Source organism: Sceloporus undulatus, chromosome 1, assembly GCF_019175285.1.
Source record: "Sceloporus undulatus isolate JIND9_A2432 ecotype Alabama chromosome 1, SceUnd_v1.1, whole genome shotgun sequence".
NCBI classification, from domain to species: Eukaryota; Metazoa; Chordata; class Lepidosauria; order Squamata; family Phrynosomatidae; genus Sceloporus; species Sceloporus undulatus.
The window spans coordinates 105,253,196-105,277,410 of NC_056522.1; the positions used below are offsets into that span (position 1 = coordinate 105,253,196).

General features: G+C 39.1%; 1 protein-coding gene across 2 annotated transcripts in view; it reads right to left on the minus strand.

Annotated features, from left to right (window-relative positions):
- Nucleotides 1–3,327: 3,327 nt before the first annotated feature.
- The window catches only part of DCBLD1 (discoidin, CUB and LCCL domain containing 1), a 45,439-nt gene continuing 24,551 nt past the window's right edge, over nt 3,328–24,215 (minus strand). Inside the window, exons 4-15 of one of the 2 annotated variants that reach the window (XM_042446980.1) lie at nt 22,941–22,992; nt 22,457–22,526; nt 19,845–19,978; nt 19,382–19,422; nt 17,327–17,542; nt 13,144–13,268; nt 11,819–11,966; nt 11,603–11,719; nt 10,409–10,499; nt 8,125–8,174; nt 7,290–7,409; nt 3,328–5,075 (exon numbers count right to left, since the gene is read on the minus strand). In XM_042446980.1, the coding sequence (XP_042302914.1) occupies nt 4,564–5,075; nt 7,290–7,409; nt 8,125–8,174; nt 10,409–10,499; nt 11,603–11,719; nt 11,819–11,966; nt 13,144–13,268; nt 17,327–17,542; nt 19,382–19,422; nt 19,845–19,978; nt 22,457–22,526; nt 22,941–22,992 (1,676 nt within the window). In that variant the 3' untranslated portion in view covers nt 3,328–4,563. Of the gene's footprint in view, nt 5,076–7,289; nt 7,410–8,124; nt 8,175–10,408; nt 10,500–11,602; nt 11,720–11,818; nt 11,967–13,143; nt 13,269–17,326; nt 17,543–19,381; nt 19,423–19,844; nt 19,979–22,456; nt 22,530–22,940; nt 22,993–24,215 lie in introns of both variants that reach the window. The other variant, XM_042446979.1, reaches the window with a different exon arrangement.

The window sequence follows — 24,215 nt, forward strand, 5'->3', positions numbered from 1 at the left end:
GAGGTGGATGTTTAGTGCTGTCATAAAGACAGCAGTAGTCATCTGTTATAGTTCCAGTGTCTTTTCTGGCATGAAAAGTGGAACGGTTACACATACAGATATTTTGGCCACAACACAGCAGAAGCCTAGACACACTTTCTCCCACTGTTGATGGATTGACAATAATTCTTCACCCAAACCCATGCACTAATCCCTGTGTGTGTTTTTTTAAAAAGGGCTTTGATCAGACCAAAGGCCAAAATTATTCACACAGCTAAAAATGTTTAAAGCAAAGGGTTCTGCAGCAACGGATTTGACCCCAGGAAATTAGGTCTTTAACCCAATTAGCTCCCAACACTTATACAATATGACATGTCAGAATTAGTTAGCCATACTGTTAATATTGGGAAAGAGACCACACATACTATGCTGTCATGCTTTGTTTTTTACTTTTGCTAACATTGCTGGTGCAGTCACTGTCTCTGATTGCTAACCCTGTACTATTGATCAAAGACTGTTATCCTCTGTTAGCCCTGTTCTTCATCTGTGGAAATACGTCAGGAATGTGCTGTTACTTTTCATTCAGTAGAAACTGACAAATGTAAAGTCTTGTCTTATCTAGCTAGACCTAATCTGTCACTTTATAGATGATCTTGTTTATGTGTGTAATGACACAGAACATAGTATGTTGCAACTATGATTTTATCAGTGAGATATGTCTATTTATTTTCTTTCCACTCATATTAGCTTTGTCAAATGATATGGATGTTTTACATTTATGTATCCATTAGTGTCAGGGATGCAGCTGCAAGAATCTTCTATTCCCAATTGCATAAGGTATAATAATCTATATAATTTGAAATGTGTTTTCTTTATTGTAAAGTGGAGTGAAAGTCCCTAGCTGTCAAATGCAGTGGCGATAATGGTATCTATATAATTCTACTTGCTAACCCACAAAAGACAAAACTCAGCAATTTGTTAAAGCTTCCAGCCTTTCAAAATGTTTCCAATATAGTCTACTAAAGACCAATCATTTGGTTTCTGTATTGCTTTGTTAGTATCAGTGCATGTGTGCATCTACTTATGAGTTCTTCTGAGACTCAAACATGCCCTTGAAGTACAATAGGCCACCTCTGAGCTATTTAAACTAGCATACTACTGCTGAACCTTACTGTACTTTCTTCCAATTGCCCTATGGACCTGAGGGATAAAAATGCAACAACATCAAATTATGCTTATTTTAATTGAGATTCTTTTAAAATGATAGGAAACTAATTCAGAATTATTCTACATGTATTGGGAACACAACAGCAGAATTAATTTTCTCATATCAAAGAAGAGGATTGAGCTGGAAGGGAACCCAAGCTTCCTCTAGCTAAGTGTTTCACAACCTTCAAAACTCCAGATGTTTTGGACTTCAGCTCCCACAATTCCTGACTGTTGCCCAAGCTGGCTGGAGCTTCTGGGATCTGAAGTCCAAGGCAAATGGAGGACTAAAAGTTGGGAACCACTGGTCTACTCCAACTCCCTTGCAAATGCCAGCTAATACCTAAAGCATGGGTAGGCAACCCTTTTGAGCCGGGGCCCGGGTTGTTGTCCCTCAGACAACTGGGGGGCCGAAGGGGAAAAAAAATAATTAAATATTTTTTTAAATAAATAAATAAATAAATAAACCGGGACAAATGTAGGACAAAATTTTCTAATGGAGGGCACTTTTTAATTAAAAAATGGAGGACACGTGAAAAAAATGCTGATTCTTGGGTGCTCTGTAATGCGCCTTAGTATCTTCCACATGACAGCCCTTTATACTTATATAATTTTAAATTATAGGCCTTATATAGAAATCAATAGTACACTTATCTAGCATTGGCTAGACCAATGGAAGTTCTTCCTCAGTTATCTTTTCCAAGTATTCCTTATTAAATAGAAGACAAAAATATTTCCAAGTATTCCTTTTTCCAAGTATTCCTTATTTAAATAGAAGGCAAAAATAACAAAATCTGGATACTGATCTACGTAATCAAATCTGTCACTGAGCTAGGATTAGATTCAAGGATTATTAGACTCTGCCCAACAATACAAAATAAAAATGAAAGATCTGGTTCTTTGAAAATATGAAGAAAATTGCCAATGAAGACAGACGCACATGATCTCAATATTAGAACTGTTCCATAGGCTGGTTGTAACGGAGAAATAAAGAGTATGACACATGGCGATAAACAGAAATAGGCTTAGGAATGCAGCAACAACTATGTACTTAAAGCACAATGAGAACATTCAGTGTGTTGCATTTAAAGCAGCTTGTTCTTAACATATGAATATGTGTTAAACTAGATTCACTTATCTGTACTTCCAGCTTTGTATTTTCTGCTCATTTGCCTGAGCCTCAAGGATTGTAGGCAGAGTTATTTTCTATAATCAGATTCTTGTTTAAACAACAAACAAGCCAAGGATGCTAGAGATTCACCTTAGAACTTTGCATATGCAAAGCATGTGCTCTGTCACTAAATTCAATTCCCCTTTTGAAGATGTCCTGTGCTGTAATTTCCATATTTACAACACAGTCATACTTAGATGTAAAGCTTACAATGATTCAACTTGCTCCTTAATAAGTAACTGCAGCCTTAGGCCATGTGCTGTTCTTCATTTGGAAACCCTGCCTTTTCAATGTTTAACTTTCCAGGTTTGTAATAATTTGAATGTGTATATATTAACCAAGTCTCAAGAGAATTAAGTATGGAGAGTTAATTACTTTGCAAAAGTTGGTTTGATCATTCAATTTACTTTCTTTCATATCCTAATGTTTGGCATCCTGTTAGTGACTATGCTGTCAGTGACTATGCAAGTGTAAGTCCACCGTACAGCTGTGTATAGCTCTTTTTGGATGTGTCACTGTAGAGGTTAGTATTCTTCCTCTATAATGACCAAAGCCCCAGGACACACCATTCTGTTGTGACAGAAACCCAGCAAGGCTATTCAGTGGCTGGTGAATAACAGGGGAGGGGATTGTAAAAGCATCTAGCTATGTCCCTATAGTCAGATGCACAACAATTACATGATAAAATAATAAATAATAAAACTTTAATTTATATCCCGCTTTTTGTTTCCACAATCAAAGCGGTGTACAACCTTTAAAAAAATACAATATATACAGTCCCCCCCCTTAAAAAAGGATTAAACAATTCCATCCATTAAAATTACAGATAAAAATCTAAAAACAATACTACAATAATAAAATAATGGTGGGCAGAGTCTTAATTTGTATATGTCTGTGGGGGAGCGTTACATGGCCGGGATCTATTCCAGGAAGGCCTGCCGGAAGAGATCTGTCTTGATAGCTTTCTTGAAGCTCTCCAAGTTGGCAGTTTGATGGATCTCGTCCGGCAGGCCATTCCATAAAGTGGGAGCGATTGCGGAAAAAGTCCTTGGGGAGGTCGCACTCAATCTGGTCTTTGTGGACTGCAACAAATTCCTCCCAGAGGATCTGAGGGTACGGGGCGGATTGTACGGAAGGAGGTGATCCCTTAAGTAGGTTGGGCCCAAGCCATGGAGGGCTTTAAAGGTAATGACCGACACCTTGTACATAATCTTTTGAGACCTTCGGAGGAGCTCAGATCTCTGTGGATGACATCATGAATTGGGCTATGGGGACCCAGCTGGATGTTTCACAGACAGAGGCAGAGAGAGCTTACACCTCAACAAGGACAAATAATAGACTAAATTCATTTACTCAGAAGTCCACTGTATGGACAAGATTGTGTATACCTATGCACACATGCATTCATGTGCACAGGAAGGGAAAAGGCCATTGTAGTTGGTGCACAATCTAGCTTCCTGATAATTTCCTCTTTCATCCACCCCCCCCCGCAAAAAAAACCCAAAACAAAAACCCAGCAAGTTTACAGTCTTTAGGGCTGCAAAGATACATTTGAGAGAGTATTAACAGTGTCTGTTGAAATCTCAGAAGTGGTGAATGAATACAGTTAGTAGTTGGCCTCAATTCCATATCAATTTCATGGCTAACAGGCAGTAATAAATTAGGCAAAGATGAAAAGAAAATCTACTGTTCAATTTATATAAATTCAGACACAATTCAGTATTTGTTAACTCTAGATCTGTGCTGTGTGGATACAGAATTCATTATTTTTGTTTTTAGTTCTACTTGTAGCTTTGTTTACTGAACTGAAAGAACTTCCAAGAAAGGCATTCCTTAGACTGAAACATGGGGAAAAGACACTGTTTGGTGTAATATGCATTCCCTGAATAGAGGACATCTCCCCTCCCCAGACACACCTCCTCCACATGCAGACACACAAAACAAAACAAATTGAAGGAGTTGTTTAAGTTATTTTTCTTAAATTAAAAACATATGTACACATTGCACAGCATTAGAGCACCAATATCTGCAGAGAACTGATTTCTTGCAGACTTCACTGTGAAGGCTGAGTGATAAACTTTTACTTTTCTTAAAAACTTTCTTTTATCCACCAGATAGTCCTTGTACAAAAGCAAACATAGTTCTGATTTAAGTCCTTTCCAGTACCTGGACCATTAGGGCAGCCAAGTTTCTCTTTTGTCTCTTCATTACAGGAGAGCTGTTACTGCAGTCTGATTTATTGGTTTTAGGTAGTGTCTAGGTGTTGAGTAGCTCTCCCTTATTCCTAAACCAGTCTGGGGCTTCTGATAGCCAGTAGTATAGTCCACCATGGGCAAAATATTATTTTTTGGCTTATCATACTCCTTTTGACTTTGTGGTGTTTGATAGTCTCCGGTCTCAGCATCAGTTTTGCGTAAGGCAGTGAAATTGTCTGCAGAAATTGAGTATTTATGAGCAGAAGAAACAGTGGGAATGTTGTAGCAGCTCTCTGAAGGAACAGCATTTTCTCTTCCTATATGTCGCTCTACAATAGGAGTGGCATATTCAGGCTCCTGACTGGTCAGAGGCAGTGCATAATCATGGCGACTGGTCTGTGGACAGAGGTAATGGTTCCCAGTTTCTGAGCTACCTTTCTTCTCATCCTCTGTATCCATCGGTCTGAAAGTTGATCCTTTTCGAGTTACCATCCCAGTTCCAATCATAAGAGGCTGCTGATAATCTAGAAGGAAATGGAAAAGCACCTCTGAAATGCAGGTGAGACTGGGTATCAACCTTAACTTATCACATCGATCACTGGGCAGCATGATGCATTTTCTGCATTCTGCTGTATTATTTCCCTTGTGGAAACTAAGGTGGGGTGCAGACCGCCAAAAAGAGGTGCCTCCTTGGCGCCTCTCTTTGCTGCACAGGAGCGCCGCCGCCTACACTGCGCCCTGGTGGCGCAGTGGTTAAATGCCAGTACTGCAGACATTCACTCAAAACCACAAGGTTGCGAGTTCAAGACCAGAAAAAGGGCCCAAGCTCGACTCAGGCTTGCATCCTTCCGAGGTCGCTAAAATGAGTACCCAGACTGTTGGGGGCAAATTAGCTTACTTGCTAATTGGCTTACTTGCTGTTCACCGCTATGATTTTTAGAATAGCGGTATATAAATAAAACAAATTATTATTACATATGGTGCTGCGCAGCAAAGAAGGAGCTGTAAAAAGCGGCTCCTTTTGTGGCGCTGCAATGTAATCATTGCACGTGCTGTTTGTATGGTGCTGCGCAACTGCAGTGCGCTGACGACGTGCTAGGGTTGCAGGGCGTGTGCATGCACCACCCCAAGGCAACCCTAGCACGTTGTGGATGAGCTGCAAAGGGCCCATCTATACAGGGCCAATCATAGAATAAAATAGACTATTTAGTTTAGCTAATTTTGGTTTACCCCCTGCCACAATACAGATTCACCCGTCACATCCATCTGACAAAAACAAGTTTTAATGTGCCATTTGTACACAGTAATTGATCTAGATTATTCATGACATTTCTTAGACAGGTTAAGGTCATCTTCAAATAAAATGAAGTACTCTTTCACACCACACACAGTGAAATTGTGGAATTCACAGCCACTTAATGTAGTGAATGCAAGTTGGACACTTTCAAAACTGCAATCATGAATTCCAGCCATAGTAATTAAACAAGAACCTAATCAAGGAAACAGGAGACCAAATTCTATAAAACAACAGGAAGTCAAGTTCTTCCCTTACATACTTGCAGTTTATTTAGGATAGACAAAATATTTCTGAGCAGATAAATTTCTATATCCCAATCACAGTGAACTATATTCATCTTCAGGAGTTATGGGTGGAGATTAAGCCTATTCCTGGCACCCCTATATCCTATATCCCAGTGGTTCCCAACCTTCCTAATGCCACGACCCTTTATTACAGTTTCTCATGTTGTGATGACCTCCAACCATAACATTATTTTCATTACTACATGCAAATATGTGTTTTCCAATGGTCTTAAGTGACCCATGTGAAAGGGTCATTTGACCCCCAAAGGGGTGCTGACCCACAGGTTGGGAACCACTGCTATATACCATCTGTTTTCTTTTTTATTATTCTTTTTTATTATTTTCTACTTACAACACAATACAATCACATCACATTACATAACCATGACAACATAAATAACAAATAAACAAACATATCACTTACACCTCACTTACAATCTATTTAAAATTACATATAACATCAAATGTACATCCTACTGCCTGGTTTCCTTCCTTGTTTTGTTATTTTCGTTTTTGCTCTATCTTACATCGTTTTCAAATACATTTCTTCACATAAATTCTTAATATTTTCCTTTCACTTTCTACTTTACTCTTTTCTCATATTCTTTCTCCAACCCTATGTTACAATTCCTTCAAGTAACACCTTGTTGTTCTTGGCTTTTGACTTTGTTAATTTAAATCAAAAAAATTTAGTTTCTTTTTATCTTCCATTTCTACCTTCTAAAACATCTTGCTTTATCTGTAACAATTTTATCTTTCCGACATAGCATCTTATATCCTTATAATATCATAGCATTCGACCATTTTTTCTTTAATAAAGCATAAAGTAATTGCCAATCTTTTTAAATAGTTTCTTCATTTTTGTCCTTCAACCAACATGTTACTCTATCCATTTCTGCAATTTCGTACATCTTAATTAACCATTTATTCATAGATGGAGCATATTTGGATTTCCATTTCTTGGCGTACACAATTGCTCAGGTAAATGAATAAAACAATAGCTTTCCATACTGGTTTTCTAGTTCATTGCTAATCATACCCAGTAAGTAAATTTCCAGCAGGAATGATAACTGGATTTTAAATTTCATTGTTATTATTCTATGTAAATCCAACCAGTATCGCGATATACCATCTGTTTTCAAAGGAGAATAGTGTACCTGCCATGTCTCTTGTGACCAAATCTAACTTTTGTGGCACTTCCTTTTCATTATTATAACTGATGGTGAACTCAGTAGATGCATGTCTGACAAAGGGATGTTTGATTTGTTTCCAGAAACCTAGAACAGAAAGATAAAAGTTCAAAACTCAGCAGTGTTATATCTCAAAAACATGTCCAGTTTAAATTGCAGCCCATACCAAAAAACCTTTATGTTGATTCACCATTCCACAGCTGATTCAATAGATCCGCTTTACTTGGGAGTAACCAAAAAGGTATGCTGCTTAAATGATGCATGTGTCTTAAGAGTCCAGAAGCCACGCCAAAGCCACTTTCCAGTCCTAAGGACTGGAGCGTAGCTTTGGTGCAGCTTCTGGCCTCTTAAGATGCATGTGTCATTTAAACACCATACCTCCAAAGTGACCCGAATCAGCTTTATTTTGGCCTGTCTGTTTGGGCACTTAGTCACTGGATATTCAGTCAATGATTCAAGGGTCAGAGAGGTGGAAATTTGGCACTTTATCTATACATGTTCCAGTTGTACCCAGATATTAAGGCTTTTTATGTAGCAGCTCGACATTTGGGAGTAAGCATCTTGAGGGAAGTTACTTCAACTGCATCCAAAACATATTAGTGATACTTAATAGGGAACTAGCTGGAATGGTGCTGGAAGTCCCAAATAGAGCAAACCTTCTGAATCAACTGTTGACATTCCATTCATTCAGCAACTGGTTCAATAGATCTACTCTAGCTGAGATTACTGATGGGATTTAGGCCATTATTTCTCCCTCTTATTCTTAACATGAGAAAAAAAAATCAAAATTGTTATTACTAACCTGGTTTCTCAGTGCCACATGAACCATATGCAATACCTTTCTTTCCTTTCCTATAATGAAGAAAAAGATTTTAGAACATTTCTCTAAAGTCAGTTTAGATGTTCACCAGGACTGTTTCTGTGAATTCCAGCTGCCATCCCCCACGCAATCTGTCAGCTTTTCAAGCATGCACCTTCTCCATGAGCACACACAGAGCCCAAAAAGTGTGGCCAATTTACTAGGCAATCATTTTTCCTCTAGTAGTCAGCTGTAAAGTCCAGTTTTATTTCCACAATTATGGTGGACTTTATTTCTTTATTGCTTAGGGAAAACTTTAAATGGATTGCTTATTTATTTTGTTTATAACATTGAATAAAAATAAAATCACTGACCAAAAAACCAAACCAAGAGACCAAGGAACCATTCCTTTAATGTGGAGTTTAAACCAGTCTTTTAACCCTTCAGTCAAATACTAAGGATTGCTTTTGCTTATGCTAGTACTAAGTAAAGGATAAACAGTCGCCCCTCCTAACTCACGGATCTGAGATCTGCGACCTTGAATATCTGCAGAGGGGCGACCTCCGCTATTTTCAATGGTGCGTGCGCCCGGTGGCATGCCCCATTCAAGCCTATGGGGCTTGAATATGTGCGAGCCTCTGTTTTCATGGCGGGGGGGGGGGGGAAATCTGGAACAGATTCCCCATGAAAACGGAGGACCAACTGTAATTTTTTAGTCCACACAGGTAACAAATGCCACTGTATGATCATGAAGTGCTCATGTAAACTAAACTCTGGGCCAAAACAGATGGGCAGTAAACACCGGCTTTCTGTTAGTGTGGCTTTCAGACAGCACATACCCCCCACACCACCAGGAAGTTGCACAGCTTACTGCATGTGCGCCAGCTTCACAGAGTTTTGGTGGCACAGCATTTACATGCACCACACCACAGAAATGCCAAAAAGCTACTGCTGCCACTGGAGCAAAGCCAGCTTTTTCCTGGCTTAAAAAGGAGAGGTTTTTTGCTGCTTCTTTTTGAGCTAGGAAAATGCCAGGTTGGAGGCATGGTGTGTGGTTGCCGTGGTCCCAACCTGGCGATAAAAGGAGTGGAGTGACACCACTCCTTCAGGGCTGTCTGTTTCGGCCCTAAAAAGAATGCAGCCTTTAAATAATAATTAATTATTCCTGTTGATAGATGGGATCTATTCTGTGAAGTTTAACTTGGGCTTTACATGGATGGAATAATGAAAGGCTGCATACAAAGTACGCCTTCTTGTTCTCCTTTGTGCTCTGATGGACTTAGTGTAATTCACAAAGGAAATCACTTTGTCTCCTTCACTGAGAGCACAACTCAAGAGAGGAAGGAAGGTATCAAATAATTATTAGGAAGATATCAAATAATTATTTTTGTGATCTTTATCTTCTGAAAACCTCCTTCCCCAGCAGCTTTAAAACAAAAATGTTTTTAAAACCCTGTATTGCAGGAGGTATTTGAGATCACCTCTTCTCTCTGCTGCCAATCACAAATATGTTTTTTTTTTTTTTACAATAATAACACTTGGTTATAAACAGAAGGAAGAGAAATCATACCTGACTCAACATTTCTCATTCCCTGTTTACTTATGTCTTATTCAAGAACTAAGCAACAAGTCCTATTATTATTAATATTAGCCTATATTTTACATTTTCTACTTTAATGTCCCCTGGTCAGACTCCCTCAAACCTATTTTACCAGGCATCAGTTGCACCAAGAGAAGGGGGTCCATTTTATATCATTTACCTGCACCCTGATCACCAGCAAAATGGAACTCCTTCACCTGAAGTGGCTGGTAAAGTAGGTTTGGGAGGGCATTTATGATTGTGGCAAGAGTGCAACAATAGTGACTCCACAGGGATAGTGAATATGCAGCAGTTATGGATGCGAAACTGTAGGCTATGCATCTATAATTGCAATACAGAATGTCAAAATTATTATTATGTTTATTTCCGATCCCTGTTTGCACAAACAGGGTGACAGCTCCACATTCTGAGTTAATTCTCCATGCAAATAATTGAACATTTATTAATAGATCAGTAGGGCTTTGTGCTGTGTTATGTCTTTGCTCCTTCCTGCTGTACAACAACAATAATTCAAATGAGAACTGGAAATCCTACTCTGATTGCTGCATAAACCCTCAGGCAAGTAGTGGCCTTCTTCTGCTGTTAAATCTGATAATTGTCCTTTGAACTAAAACAACCAAGAGGCTTCACAGGAGAAATATTATACTTTTCAGCCTGAAAAAGTGAAAAAAAATGTGAGTCACTTACTTTCGCAGGGCAGCAAAGGTACAAAGTCCACATATAAGGAACAGAAAAAGCACCACCGAGACTGGAACAAGTATAGCAGTCAACTTCATCCCTGAAAGAAAATAAAATCCATGCACCATAAGCCAAAAACCAATTTGAAAAAATTGAGAGCTGAGCTGCAACTGGAGACCAGGGTTTGAATCCCCACTTGGTCATGGAAGCCCATTGGTTGACTTTGGCCAAGTCACACTCTCTCAGAATTAGTAGGAAATGGCAAACTCCCTCTGAACAAATCTCACCAAGAAAACTCCATGATAAGTTCACTTTCAAGTTGGAAAGGACTTGAAGGCAAGCAATAACAAACAGGAAACAGCATATTCTTAAAACAATTAGTTTTTAAGTATGAATGTGTTTATTACTTTTTAAAAAGGAACCCCACCACAATGAAAAGTCTATTGAAAAGTTGTTGTTATTGTTAACTGCTTTCTAGTCATCCCATGACAACCCTGTGGATGAGATGACTACTGAGAAGTAAGAGCCATTAAAGTTGAATGGGTCTTGCTGCTCATTAAGGGTATATAGAATGGGGCTGCATGTGGTTCTAAACAACATGATATATTTATCTTAATATTTAATGTTCGATTTGTAGTTATTTTTGCCTTTGTATGATAGCTGTAGAGAATAAAAACTTTAAGATTTCTTAAATTTTAAAAAGCTTGCCTTTTATTTTAAATAACATATTAACAGTAGTCAAAAGATATGGCAACAGGAGAACAGTATTCTGTCCTGTTCCTATTCTTCTTCTTTGGCGATGAAATTCTGAGCCTATTTACTCCAAAGTGATGTTCAAATGCAGCTTACTTCCTTGTAAGAGCTTTTAGTGCTGCAACCAAAATGGGAATGGATACACCTTAAATTCATGCATCAATGTATCAAGTGTACTAGATATTTTTTTTCTTTGACCTTCATTCCATTGGGAATAATTTGTGCACACAAGCATGCTGACACGCACACATTTTACCCCTTTGGATGAAAATTTATCCCCCATGGTTTTCATTAAATCTATGGAGAAGGGAGTTGTTTAAACTTCATATAACACCATCATTTTTCCATGCTCTCCAGTGCTTTTGTTCTTCTCAGTAAAAAAAAATGTACTGTGACTCAACTCCTTCATTTCCTATGTGAAAAATAAAAGCTAGAATGTATGTTAAGTACCTAGGCTGTTTTCTCCTGAAGGTAAGGGTTCTGTGATTGTTCTATCTTCTTTTCTGACTGAAACACCTGTACTTTGACTTGGTCTCTGCCAGAGTGGATGAATAATAGAGCTGTTCACTGAAGACAGAAAATGAAATTAGGTGAATTTTTAACAGATTTGTGTGACATTCACATCCTATTGCTTATCAAATATTTCTAAAGATTAACACTGCTTACCTTGAACAATATAGCAACCAAGAAGTTCCACCTTCAAAGCTATTCTTTTGTGCCAGCTCTGTGGAATAATCCTTATATATCGAGCTACTATGGGGGGAATGAAATTATTCCGTACTATATCACCATGGTTTGAATTGGCTTTGAATACCTATAGTTTGAAATAAACATGAACCATGTATTTAGATCACACATATATTGAAAGCACATGAATACCCCCACACAAACATACTAATGAATAATCAATACTATATAGGGCAACAAGTTTGGAACCAGAGGAATGGGATAGATTGGAGGTTGTGAGCCCTCCCTTCCACAAAACAAATGGATGGAATTCAGAGGGGAAGGACAATGAAGGCTGTCTCTAACATTAGCTTTTTAAACCCCTTTCACTCAAGCCAACCCAGAAGACTTAACACAGTGACACTAGATAGAAGTTTTGTGGCTAGCTGAGCAGTTAGGAAAATTTGCAATTAACTGTGCAACTCAACTCATTCTGCACCTCCTAAATAGTGCGGTCTAGTTTTCCCCATCCTGTAGTGTGTGACTAATGCAGCTTGTCTCCCTGAAAATCATCTCTTCTGGTTAATGCCCCCAGTTTCATAAAAAGAATTTCACTCAGGCCTCCAGCTATTTGCGTCCATTTGTGTCAGCATGTGGGGGACTGTTAAAATGCTTTCTGCTTCTGTGGAGAATATGGTATAAAGGGCACTTGAGCAAACTGTGCTTTAAGAACCACTGTCCCTGCTTCATGTACTGTATTTTTCAGAGTTTATTCTAGCTTAAACAATCTCTTCTTAGGGATACTGCAAGTCCCCCTCCTCAACATTAGGAGGAACTTCCTGACAGTAAGGGCTGTTTGATAGTGGAACAAACTCCCTCGGAGTGTAGTAGAGTCTCCTTCCTTAGAGGTCTTTAAACAGAGGCTAGATGGCCATCTGTCAGGGATGCTGTGATTGTGATTTCCTGCATGGCAGGGGGTTGGACTGGATGGCCCTTGAGGTCTCTTCCAACTCTATGATTCTATCATTATAAATGTTTCTGCACCATGTTCATCACAGTACAAACCCTTCTGAATGTGATGTGGTAAGACAAATGACCCATGACTAGGCCAAAACTATACTGCAATCCTGTGCATTATTAGGCTACTGAAGCCCTGGAGGAGTCAATGGGATTTAAACAATGGGATGGTGATAAAGTGGACTGCAACCCTTACCATAGAAAGGAAAGGACAGATGGCAACTGACAATGAAGTGCTGGCAGGAAGAACAAAATATCCAACAACCTTGTATCTTTGACCCTTTGCCTTCCACCTTCCACCAATTTACCTTTTCTTCGTTGCTTAGGATTCCTTTGTAAGCCCTCCATTTTGAGTTGTTATTTTTATAGTTCACAATAAATGTCTTAACATAATAGTTAAAACTCAGCATAGTGGATCCCGTAGTTCTAATTCCTTGTAAGAAAAGGAAAAGGAAAAAGAAGATGGGTTGTTTATCTATCTATGAAAAAAGAAAATTCCTTGAAATAGAAACTACTAATTCATATTTGGATCAAAATGAAAAGACAACACTTTTTAAAACCTTTAGCTTCATACTACATTATGACTTCCACCACATGTTGGAACTCTCCAATTGCAAACAACAACAGTGAAAAACAACTCTGAACCTGTGATGCTCCATCTGCCATATGTGCAAATGGGAGCCAGTACATATGCAAGCTTGATTACTACAGTTAGTTTTGCAAATATGTCTACCAAATATAGCATAATTTACAGGGCTGATGAACAGATTAGTGGGCCCTTAATATCCACTGGGGTTTGATTCCAGGACACCCCCCCCTCCCATGGATACCAAAATCTGTAGATGCTCAAGTCCCATTGAATAGAACAGAATAATAATAATAATAATAATAATAATAATAATAATAATAATAATTTTTATTTATAGCCCGCTTTTTCAGGGTAGATCAAAGCGGGTTACAACAAGGCAAAAGATATACAAAACAAAATACAAAACATACAATATAAACATCATAAAAACAGCTCAATTACGTTTAAAACACTCTAAAAACACAGCAGCATACAACCCCCCAGAAAAAACAGACTAGCTGAATGAAACCATTGTACAACAGGGGAGAACAGTAAAAGGGTGTTCCTTATATAAAATTGCAAATTCAAGGTTTGCTTTTTGGAATGTATTCCCCCCTCCACCCCAATATTTTCAAGCTGTGGATGTCCATGGATAAAAAAATCTGTGGATACAGAGGGCTGACTGTATTTAAATCAGATATGAACTCTGAGGCTAAACTTTGGGGGTTTACATTTATATTCCATCTTTTTTGGAAAACTGGAACTCAAGGTGGCATTCACAAACAGATACAGATAAAAGCACATAGAATGGCATAAGAAAAAAATGTACAAATTGTTAAAATAGAAAGTAAACAATCCATAGATCTAAAACTAATCTATTTGGAAAGACCAAAGTCAATAAAACAGCACACAATTAAAAGTCTTGCAATCAATTCATAAAAGTACAGTATGTCAGACCAGAAAAGCCTTTATTTTGCAATAGAAGGACAGTAAGGAGGAAGCCACCCTAGCTTCCCCAGGGAGGGGAGTTCCAAAGCTTGGGATCAGCCACAGAGAAGGTTCTTTCCCGTGTTCTCACTAGACACGACTGTAAAGACAGCTGGGCCTAGAGAAGATACATTACTTCAGATAGCCTGCGCCTGAGTTGTAAAGGGCTTAATAGGTCATAACTAGCAGTTTGAATTGTGCCTATGAAACAGACCAGAAATGTTGTAGCTTTTATTATAGCTGTGTAACAATATCAACCTAGCATCGAAAATGGAAATATCTACAAAGTATGGGATAATTCCCATTATGGCTGGCCAATCTGTTTTATCATCTTTGCCATGGAGATACAACCTAACACAAGTTTAGTTCAGTGGATTTAAGTGTGAATGACCTATTTTTGGACTTTTGTCAAACATGGTGTGGAGATGCTGGTTTCCACACATATAGGGGACATGCTCCAGGAAACAACAGTCTACAGCAGCTTTCTGCCTTTGACAGATTTTTAGAGAGACCGCCTTTCACACTTATACTTTTACATTTATACTGTGCACTCATTCCTGGAGAAGTCAGATCTGGCCACGGTGGTTCATGCCTTGGTTACATCCCATTTGGATTACTATAATTCCTCTACATGGGGCTGCCTTTGAAAAGTACTGTACTCAGAAACATCAGTTGGTCCAAAGAGCTGCAACCAGGTTGTGCTGGCTATAGGGAGCACACAACTCCCTTGTTGTGACAGCTCCACTGGCTGCTGGTCCATTTTGGGGCACAATTCAAAGTGCTGGTTTTGACCTATAAACCCCTATACCATATCTCCCTTTACAAACCCACTAGAACACTGAGATAATCAGGACAGGCCCTTCTCTCTGTCCCACCACCTTCTCAGGAACAAGAGAGAGGGCCTTCTCAGTGGCTGCTCCCTGACTCTGGAACTCCTTCCCTAGAGAGGCCAAGTTGGGCCCATCCCTGCTCTTCTTTCAGCGGCAGATAAAAACATTCTTATGCTGCCAGATTATCTCAAAATGACAAGGGTTGGGCTTTAAATGCTGTATAAGGTTTGTACAGAGTTTCATACAGAGCTTTTAGTATATTTTAAATTTTAATGTGTAATATTTTAAACTTTTAAAAATTGTTTTAAAGTGTTTTTTAAACGTTGTATTTGCTTTTTATATATGCTTTGTATTGTTTTTAACTTGAACTGCTTTAAATTTTGTTAGCTGTCTTGAGTACCTATACCAGAGAAAGGAGAGATATAAATAAATAAACAAATCACTTTTCACATACATAACTGAAAAACCTGGAAAGATTATGTATGCTAAATGTTTTCTTAATGTACTACACTGTTTTTAAATCTTCCAGCTGAAGCATGTTATATTTATAAATAACTAAGAAAATCAGTAAAAAAGAAGTGCAATTTTAGAAGCACGGGACAAGATGAAATAGGATGGCTAGGCCATACTCAGTTATCTGCACTCTATTCCACTTTGACCTCCACTGCCACATGCATAGTGAGTCAGTGATAAGTAAGGTGTGAGTATGGTCTTAATGAAAAGTGCACCTCCTGTTAACTGTCTAAGAGTTTCAAATATGTGTGTGAGTGTGTTTGAGAGAAAGGGGGGAGAGAAAAGACAGAATGTACAACAGTTTATATGTACACAAGTAATTTTATTTGTGTTGATTTCCTGCTTGTGTAAGTGGTGGCAAAGTCACTATTTGAAGATCTTTGGGAGTATCCAGTGAGCCTTTAACAGGATTAACTGTGCCCTCTTTCTTACTCTAGCCTATTGTCATGCATTATATTATCCTCCTCCTCCTCCTCTTCCTCTGTCTTAGCATATTTCTTGAAAGTACAGCCAGTCTTCCAGTATAACATGTGAGACAAAGCAAAAGAAATCCAAAGTGTTCCTGATAACATTAAAATGTATGATACAGGAATAAAGAACCAATGGCGCGTTACAGATGGCCCAGAAGGGGCTGTCTCTCTTGCGCCGCCGGATGCAGCGTCCGGGAACCGCAGCAGCCAAACGGTGAGGTTCCCGGACGCTGCCAAGAAGGAGCGCGAAAATCGCGCTCCTTCTTGCTCCCCGGAAGAGACGCTGCGAGGCACTACTCACGCACTCGCAGCGTCATTTCCGGGGCGTGACGTGCGGACGCAGAGCGTCCGTTATGTCCAGATGGCAGCGGCCGTGTGGAACGGCCGCCGCCATTTGTTACAGACAGAGTCCGTAACAGGAGTAGGGGCATCTAGAAGAGACGCCCCCTTTTTTAAAACTGGGACGTCCTGAGGACGTCCCAAATGGCGGTATGTAACCCGCCAAAGTATCATTAACAGTCCAACAACTGTAACAGATTCAGCTGTATCTATTTACTACTGCAAGAGTCTTTAAATAGTAAGTTATAACAAATTACATGGTTCCAAAAGGGCAACAAAAGACATGGGTTTGGAAAATTCCTTCTTATATTTCAGCAGTAAAGACTTAATAGCAGTTGATAAGAAGAGCACACCACAAACCAGCCCTAACTAGCCTTCTGCATTTTATCCAACCATAAATCATTCCCTATTGTGTTACTGGGTAAACTCAATGGTCTTAAACTGCTGTGGTGAATCTGGAGGAATTTGGCCCAAAGGCATAGTTTTGCATTTCAAGTTGCCTTTGCTTGTGAAGGAATAACTCAGTTTTTATGGATAATAATTGCAGTGATACCAGAGAGGTGTGCCAGGGATCTCCCATAAAACATTAAGCTTTTAATCATGTATTGCACTGATATGCAACCCTTCCTCCACAGCATTTAAGCTCACAAAACTCTTCTATCTTACAAAAATAGTATGCAGACTGCATCTGATCATGATTCACATTGGAATGATGCTTATGAAAAACACAGTAAATTCAAAGAGATAAGAACAGACACATAATATTGTTTGATAATCAACAGACCTGTTATTCTTGTTCTCTCCCCCAAGTCAATTTCCAGCCACTGGCGATAGTTGCTCTGATTTGCTGCCCAGGAAGGTCCTTGAACTTTGAGCCAAGCCTTATCAGAAGACCACTGAATCACCTCTCCAATTTCATTGGTTTCCTCCCAAAATGAGGATGCAGTGATGTGACTCTTTGAAGTTTCTCCACCATCTAGATTCAGTGATTTATTGCAACCTTAAAATCCAAGATGTTTAAAAAAAAAAAAGATAAATGTCTATTTGTATTGTTTTTGTTGTTATTGTGTGTCTCTTCCAAGTCATTTTTGACTTATGGTGACCCTAAGGCAAACCTATCATAGGATTTTCTTGGTAAGTTTCTTCAGAGGGGTTTGCATTATACCCTTATATATGCTGCATTAACTAACACTGCATAACAGATAACTCACAGCCTTCCAAAATCCATTATCTCACATCAATATAGGGCTAAGAGGAGTTTCAGTCCAACAACATTTGCAAGTTATATTGCCTATTTCTACTGAAGAACAATGAGGACAGCCATCCATCCAGCAGACTGGCATCAATAGTTTCTATAAATATTTGCTTTCTCCACTGACCCCATGATCCTAATCTTAAATAAAGCCCCACATGCAAAACTCATGTATCCGACATAAATGTTGCCCAAGATTAAGGCATCCTGGAAGGATCTATAACTATTGCATGAAAAAAAATGATGGAGGAGACATGTAAGCAAATAAGTTTTCACTGCAAAACAAACAGCAGAAATAGTTTTTTAAGTGACTAATAATGTATATGAACACTGGTTGCATCAAGATTTAGGGGCCCGACAGACCATCCCAAAAGGGTAGGCTGGAGCCACCCGTTTTTGCTCCCCAGGGATGCCATAGCAGCCAAACCACACGGTGTCCCTCTGCACCAAAAAGAACCCAGAAAAAACAGGTTCTTTTAGGTGCGTGCGGCTGATGCAATGAGTGAACCATTGGCACACTGTTGTGCATTGATGACGCAAGAGCGGCGCCATGATGTGCAGATTCTGTGCCATGCTTGCATCATCATGGCGGCCCCCATGGGGACGGGAGGCTGCCATGAAGGCAGCGTCTGTATGGATTAGAGTTGGGGAGCGTGCAGTCGGCTGTGTGCTTCCAAACCCTAGAATTGGTGCCAGGATGGCGCTTCCCGCCCATTTGTACCAGGCCTCATTTAGTGAAGCCTTTGGGTAATATCAAATACAGTGTTCAGGTCAAAGATATAGCCTTGTTAGTCTGGAAAATCAGTAATGCAAAGGGATCTTGTAGCACCTTTGGGACTAATGGAAAGAAAGAAGTTGGTAGCATGAGCTTTTGTAGACTTCTCATATGGGTGTTTGGGAGTGGAGAATCCAGAGACAGACCTATATAAGTAATCTGTGTGTGAAAACTTCAATTCACATTCAAAACCTAAGGGGGATGGCCATGAGGTGGAAAGTAGAGTTTTAATGATGGTCATTGTGGGACAAAGACAGCAAGAAAGCTGTTGTCTACAGCCAAGTAGATAAGCCTATGAATGAATACTGGAATGTACAAACAAAAATCTATCTGTGAAATGGTCAACACAGCTAGTCCTGAATGTTAACTGGAATGTAGTGTGGGAAATAGAGTCTCATTCATTTGGTTATCTACTGTCCTTGGCACATCCTGTAACAGACATAAGGACCTTCATGATGCAGAGAGATTCTGCAGTCTGGCTGATACACAGTGGTTCTTCAGCAGATAAAGTGAGGTGCTGTTTATCTCTAGGGGTACCAAGCTTGGGATCTATTCTAAAAACAGATCTACCAGTTTTACCCATCAATTATGTAAATAAGAAAAATAGAACTAAAGACTACTCAGGGTATAAGAATACCCCTACACACGAAGGGGGGAATTTAACAGTGTGATCTTAGGCACACTCACTTGGCAGTCAATCCTATAAAATTCAGTGGCATTTTCCTATGAGCAGTAACAGTATTTGGCTCTCAAGTCCTAATCACTTCACATGCATGTGTACACAAGTACATGAATTAAAGAATATTTCTTACCATTTGAACTGAAAATAAACCGCTTATCTGACAGAGAGCCACTGGAAAGAAGGAAAAAGAAATAATAATCAAAATTTGGGTTATTTCAACTTGATCCTAAAACTTGCTTCTACAGCATAAAACAGAACAAACCTAACTTGTTGAAAAGCTATTAATCTTATTTTCCCAGTTCTGATAAAACAGGAAGTTATAGTTTATCCCAGACTTCCTCATGTGTTTGCTTGTGTAAAGGAAGAAGTAAAGCAGTTGCGTTTCAGTACACAAAGCATATCTTGGCTCATCAAACTGAAATCTTATTGTCTGAACACCATCATGGCTTCCTGGGAGAATAAAGGCTTCCTAATTTAATCACTGGTTCACACAAAGGGGAGAATGAAAGAGCTCTAGCCACAGGGCAAATGCTGGTAGATAATCTTCAGTTAAAAAACTGAGATACTATTGCCTGAATGTAGCCCGTACTTACTCCTGTGAAAGGATGTCATTGGCCAAGATTCCTTGATATCTTCGTGTTCCTTTCATCAGAACCACACTAATCTGGCCACCCAGTTCGTCTGCAATTACTCCAGCATGTATAGCAGATTTGCACAATAAAGATGTCTGAGGTGAAACAATCAAATAAAAATGGAGGCAAGATTTTAATATTCAAGGAGCTCATTCAACAAACTCAAAAACAAATATATAAACATCTTCCTGACATCTTTCTAAAGTCTAAAAGGAAAAAGCAGCAATTCTCTCTTTATTATCTAGGTTAACTGGAGACTGAAAGGGTTTTGATAACTTGTTCAGCAAGTATGTTCTAAGGTTAATATTTTACACAGTAGGAATACTCCTTCACCTATGCTTGTCCAGAAAATCATTAACAAAGTGTCATTTTCCCATTTGATAGGTAGAGAAGAATAATGCTCTTGTAGTTCGATGCAGCTGTTTCAACTATGGTATGCATAACAAGGCTGAGGAGCTTTTTTTCTAGACCAGATTAGCTATGCCTGCTGTACAAACCAAACATGAAGAAGTGCTTAAAAAAACCAAGAACCCTACGCAAACTACTTGTATCCATGGCAGGGCTTTCAAGGCGTTCTAATATACACATGAAACTCATAGACACACATACACCAGAAAACTATTACTATAAAAGGGGCAGCTGATCACTGCCTTTTCTTATGGTCAGATCAAAATAGCCACAATTTTCTTTTCCTCCAGAAACAGGAATAACTATTTAGTTGCTCAGTGGTAGAATACATACTTTGCTGTTGTTGTGTGCCTTCAAGTCATTTCTAACTATAGGCAAACCTATAATGGGGGTTTCTTGACCAGATTTGATCAGAGGTTTGCCATTGCCTTCTCCTGAGGTTGAGAGCATGTGATTTACAGAAGGTCACCAGTGGGTTTCCTTGGCTGAGTTGGGAATCGAACCCTGGTCTCCAGAGTTGTAGTCTAACATTCAAACCACTATGCCATGCTGCCTCTCTAGTACATACATACTAATGCACTACACATTCATACACAATTCATACATACTACTCTATCCTAATTTTTAATAATAGGAATTCTGACAACCTAAGAACTAAACCATTTACCACTGGATCCAAGCTAGTAAAATGAAGACATTTAGTAAACAGTTGACTTAAGTCCAAAATACACTGCAGAAATAATCCAGTCTGAGAATGCTTTAATTGCCCTGGCTCAATTCTATGGAATTTTGGAAACTGTCTCTCTGGCTTTACTTCGCGAATGAAGATTCAGGAAGGACTCATCCCACACTTTCTACAAGCACGTTGATGGCTAAAAAGGCCAATCCGAGATAAACAAGTCCGGTTGCAGAAAGCACAGCAGAAAGTCTCCTTGGGTGATGTTTCCGGGTTGTGGTTCTTTCTGCGCTGTTGTTTTTCTTCAAGACTCATCATGTGTGAGCTTTTAAAAAAGGCTGCAGCATCGTGGATAGTGCGTCTCCATGCCTCCCGATGCGAGGCCAGGTTGGACCATTGTTGGTGATCAATTTGGCCAAGCCCGAGATGTTGTTTCAGGGAGTCCTTGTATCTCTTCTTTGGAGCACCCCTCTTATGCTGACCCGTGCGAGTTCACCGTAGAATACTATTTTTGGGAGGCGATGGTCCTTCATCCTAGAAATGTGTCCTGCCCAGCGCAGCTGCGTCCTCAATAGCATGGCCTCAATGTTTGTGATACTTGCTTGCTCAAAGACAGCAACATTTGTCACATAGTCAGTCCAGTGTATATTTAGAATTGTGTGTAAACAGCGCTGATGAAAGCGTTCAAGGAGTCGTAGGTGTTGGCGATAAGTGACCCATGTTTCAGACCCATAAAGGAGAATAGACAGTACAATGGCTCTATACACACTGATTTTTGTCCTTCGCCTCAAGTGTTTGTTACTCCAGACTTTTGTGAAGCCTTCCGAATGGACTATATGCCTTTGCTAATCTGTGATCGATCTCTTTCTCAATCTTGGTGTCTGAGGAGATGATGCTTCCCAGGTAGGTGAAGTGCTGGACAGATTTAAGCACAGATTTATCTACAGTGATGTGGGGATGGTAGTGTTCTTCCTGAGGTGCTGGCTGGTAGAGAACTTCCGTTTGGAAACTGTAGTTTTGTGAGAAATCTAGCCTTCTTTGTCAGAGAGCTTTGGTGCCACAATAAACTAGAATTCCCATGATTCCCTAGCACTGAGCTAGTGTAGTTAAAGCAGTCTCAAACTGGATTATTTCTGCAGTGTGTTTTGGACCTTAGTTAGTATATATGCTCACTATTCATGATTTAGACCAATTTTTTCTAGAACATTTAAACAAGAGAAAATGCAAAAATGTGTAATGGTCCAATGATTCATATCAATCACAATCTGGCTTTTATAACCTTAACTAGTTCATTTACACTTATTTCAAGTTCTTGAGTTTTGAACAAGGGACTATCCTCCAATTCGCATAGCAGGTTCCTTTACTGATGCTTGAACTCAGTGTAAATATTTTAGTTTGTAGATGTCTATTGCTAAAATGTGTTCTGAAAACAATGCTATCTTTCCCCTGCCTTCCTCTAGGTCTTTTTCCCTCCATCTCAGATACTTACATCTCTGTAGCCTTCCACTATATTCCCAGAAATATCACCTGCTATTTCTCTACAACCAGCCGGACAGTACCTGCTGCCATGGAGAGGAGAAAAGATCCTGTTAGAAATAGGAACTGGTGTAAAGTGCAGTGTATGCACACATACATATACATGCAAATGCAAGCACATACATGTATAGCAAGGCATTACTGGCTACTATGCAAGCCTTAAATAGCATAGAGGTCTGCAGTAGCATTCCTTAATTACTCTGGAATGCAAAGTTTTTAAAGGAAGGCTTTGGTGTCTCTTACAGACGTGTATCAAGAAGATAATCACTGATTAGATATCGTCGAAAATCTCCAGGAAAACACATTCCTGTGGTTGGCAGCAGAGTCTCAAGCGTATCACAAGTGGTCATGTATCTTATCCGGTTACAGCATTATATCTGTAAATTGCAAGTCACAACATGACAATTAAAATGTCAGGCTCCTAAATCTATATTTACCTATATTCCATTTCTTCATAGTGGTTTGCTCTGTCCAAACATGTGATTAAATCTGTTGAAAGCAAAAGTTCTTTAGGAATGTAATTCATACACCGAAAGACAATGTGGCTACTCAAATAAAGCTAAAATGTTGCACTTTTAAACTTTTTTCAAGAGCTATCAATCTATAGCCACAGTATTCTTTACTGTTTCCCTTTCTTATACCACTCCCTTGCTCCCAGATTTGTTGAAGATACTGTAGGCTCACATTTTCTTCCTATAAGAGTAATTATGTCATGATCTAGTGTCAGAGGACTTATTTCAGCAGGGGATCATTTACATCCTACACTTCCCAAGCAGGTACAGAAGAGACATTTCTAATGGTCATTTTTGGAATATTTTGGTATACAGTTAGAACGGTGGCTGAAACAACAGGCTGAGATCTGAAGCAACAGATTTAGTCATCACGATATGCATTAATTACCAGGATAGGCTTTATCTTTGGAAGTGTGTCAAAACTTTGAAGAGAGGTCTTGGTTATTATCACTTAGTATTTCAACTGAAACCATATATCTAAGCCAGGTGCCACTTTGGAACATTTGCTGTTTCAGCCAGGAAAAGCTAGGGCCAAATATGCACCTTTAAAAAATGCCACTGCCCATTTTTCTAAAGTTTCATAAAGTAAGTAAACGTTTGTGAACTTGGTCTCCACAAATATAAGGGCACAGTTTCAATTAAATTAATGCATAATTTGTTACATCCCATACATTTTGTAGCAATATTTTGAGTAATCCTTTATGTTCAGTTAGATCATTTAATCTCTGTTGTATTTTTCAAATCAATTTCTCATTAGTGTATGCTCTGCAAAGTTTCTGAATATCATGGAACACTTCTCCGAAACTCTGCATTCAGTCTGAGCTATATTTTTTACTATGCTGTATGGGATGAAGCAAGTGACTTAGGCATACACACTGAACCCAGTTAGGACAAATCCACCATTCTTACAAGTATGGAGATTGCATTTTCATTATCGCATATGAACCGAAACATTATCTGTACTCCACAGAATCAGGAATCCAAAGCACTGGGAAATTACAGCCATCTAATTCTATTATGATCCCTAAGAAGGACTGTTCACATTCCTGTTTCTAGAACTAGAGGTGAGCCAAAAATTGAGTGATGCAGTCTCCAGGCCTCAAGCATGCCCATCCCTGTTGTAGTGGGAAGAGACTAGCAAGAAGAGAAAGGTTCAAGCTCCAAGTCCTGTCAGGGCCATACCATTAACTAATACATTGG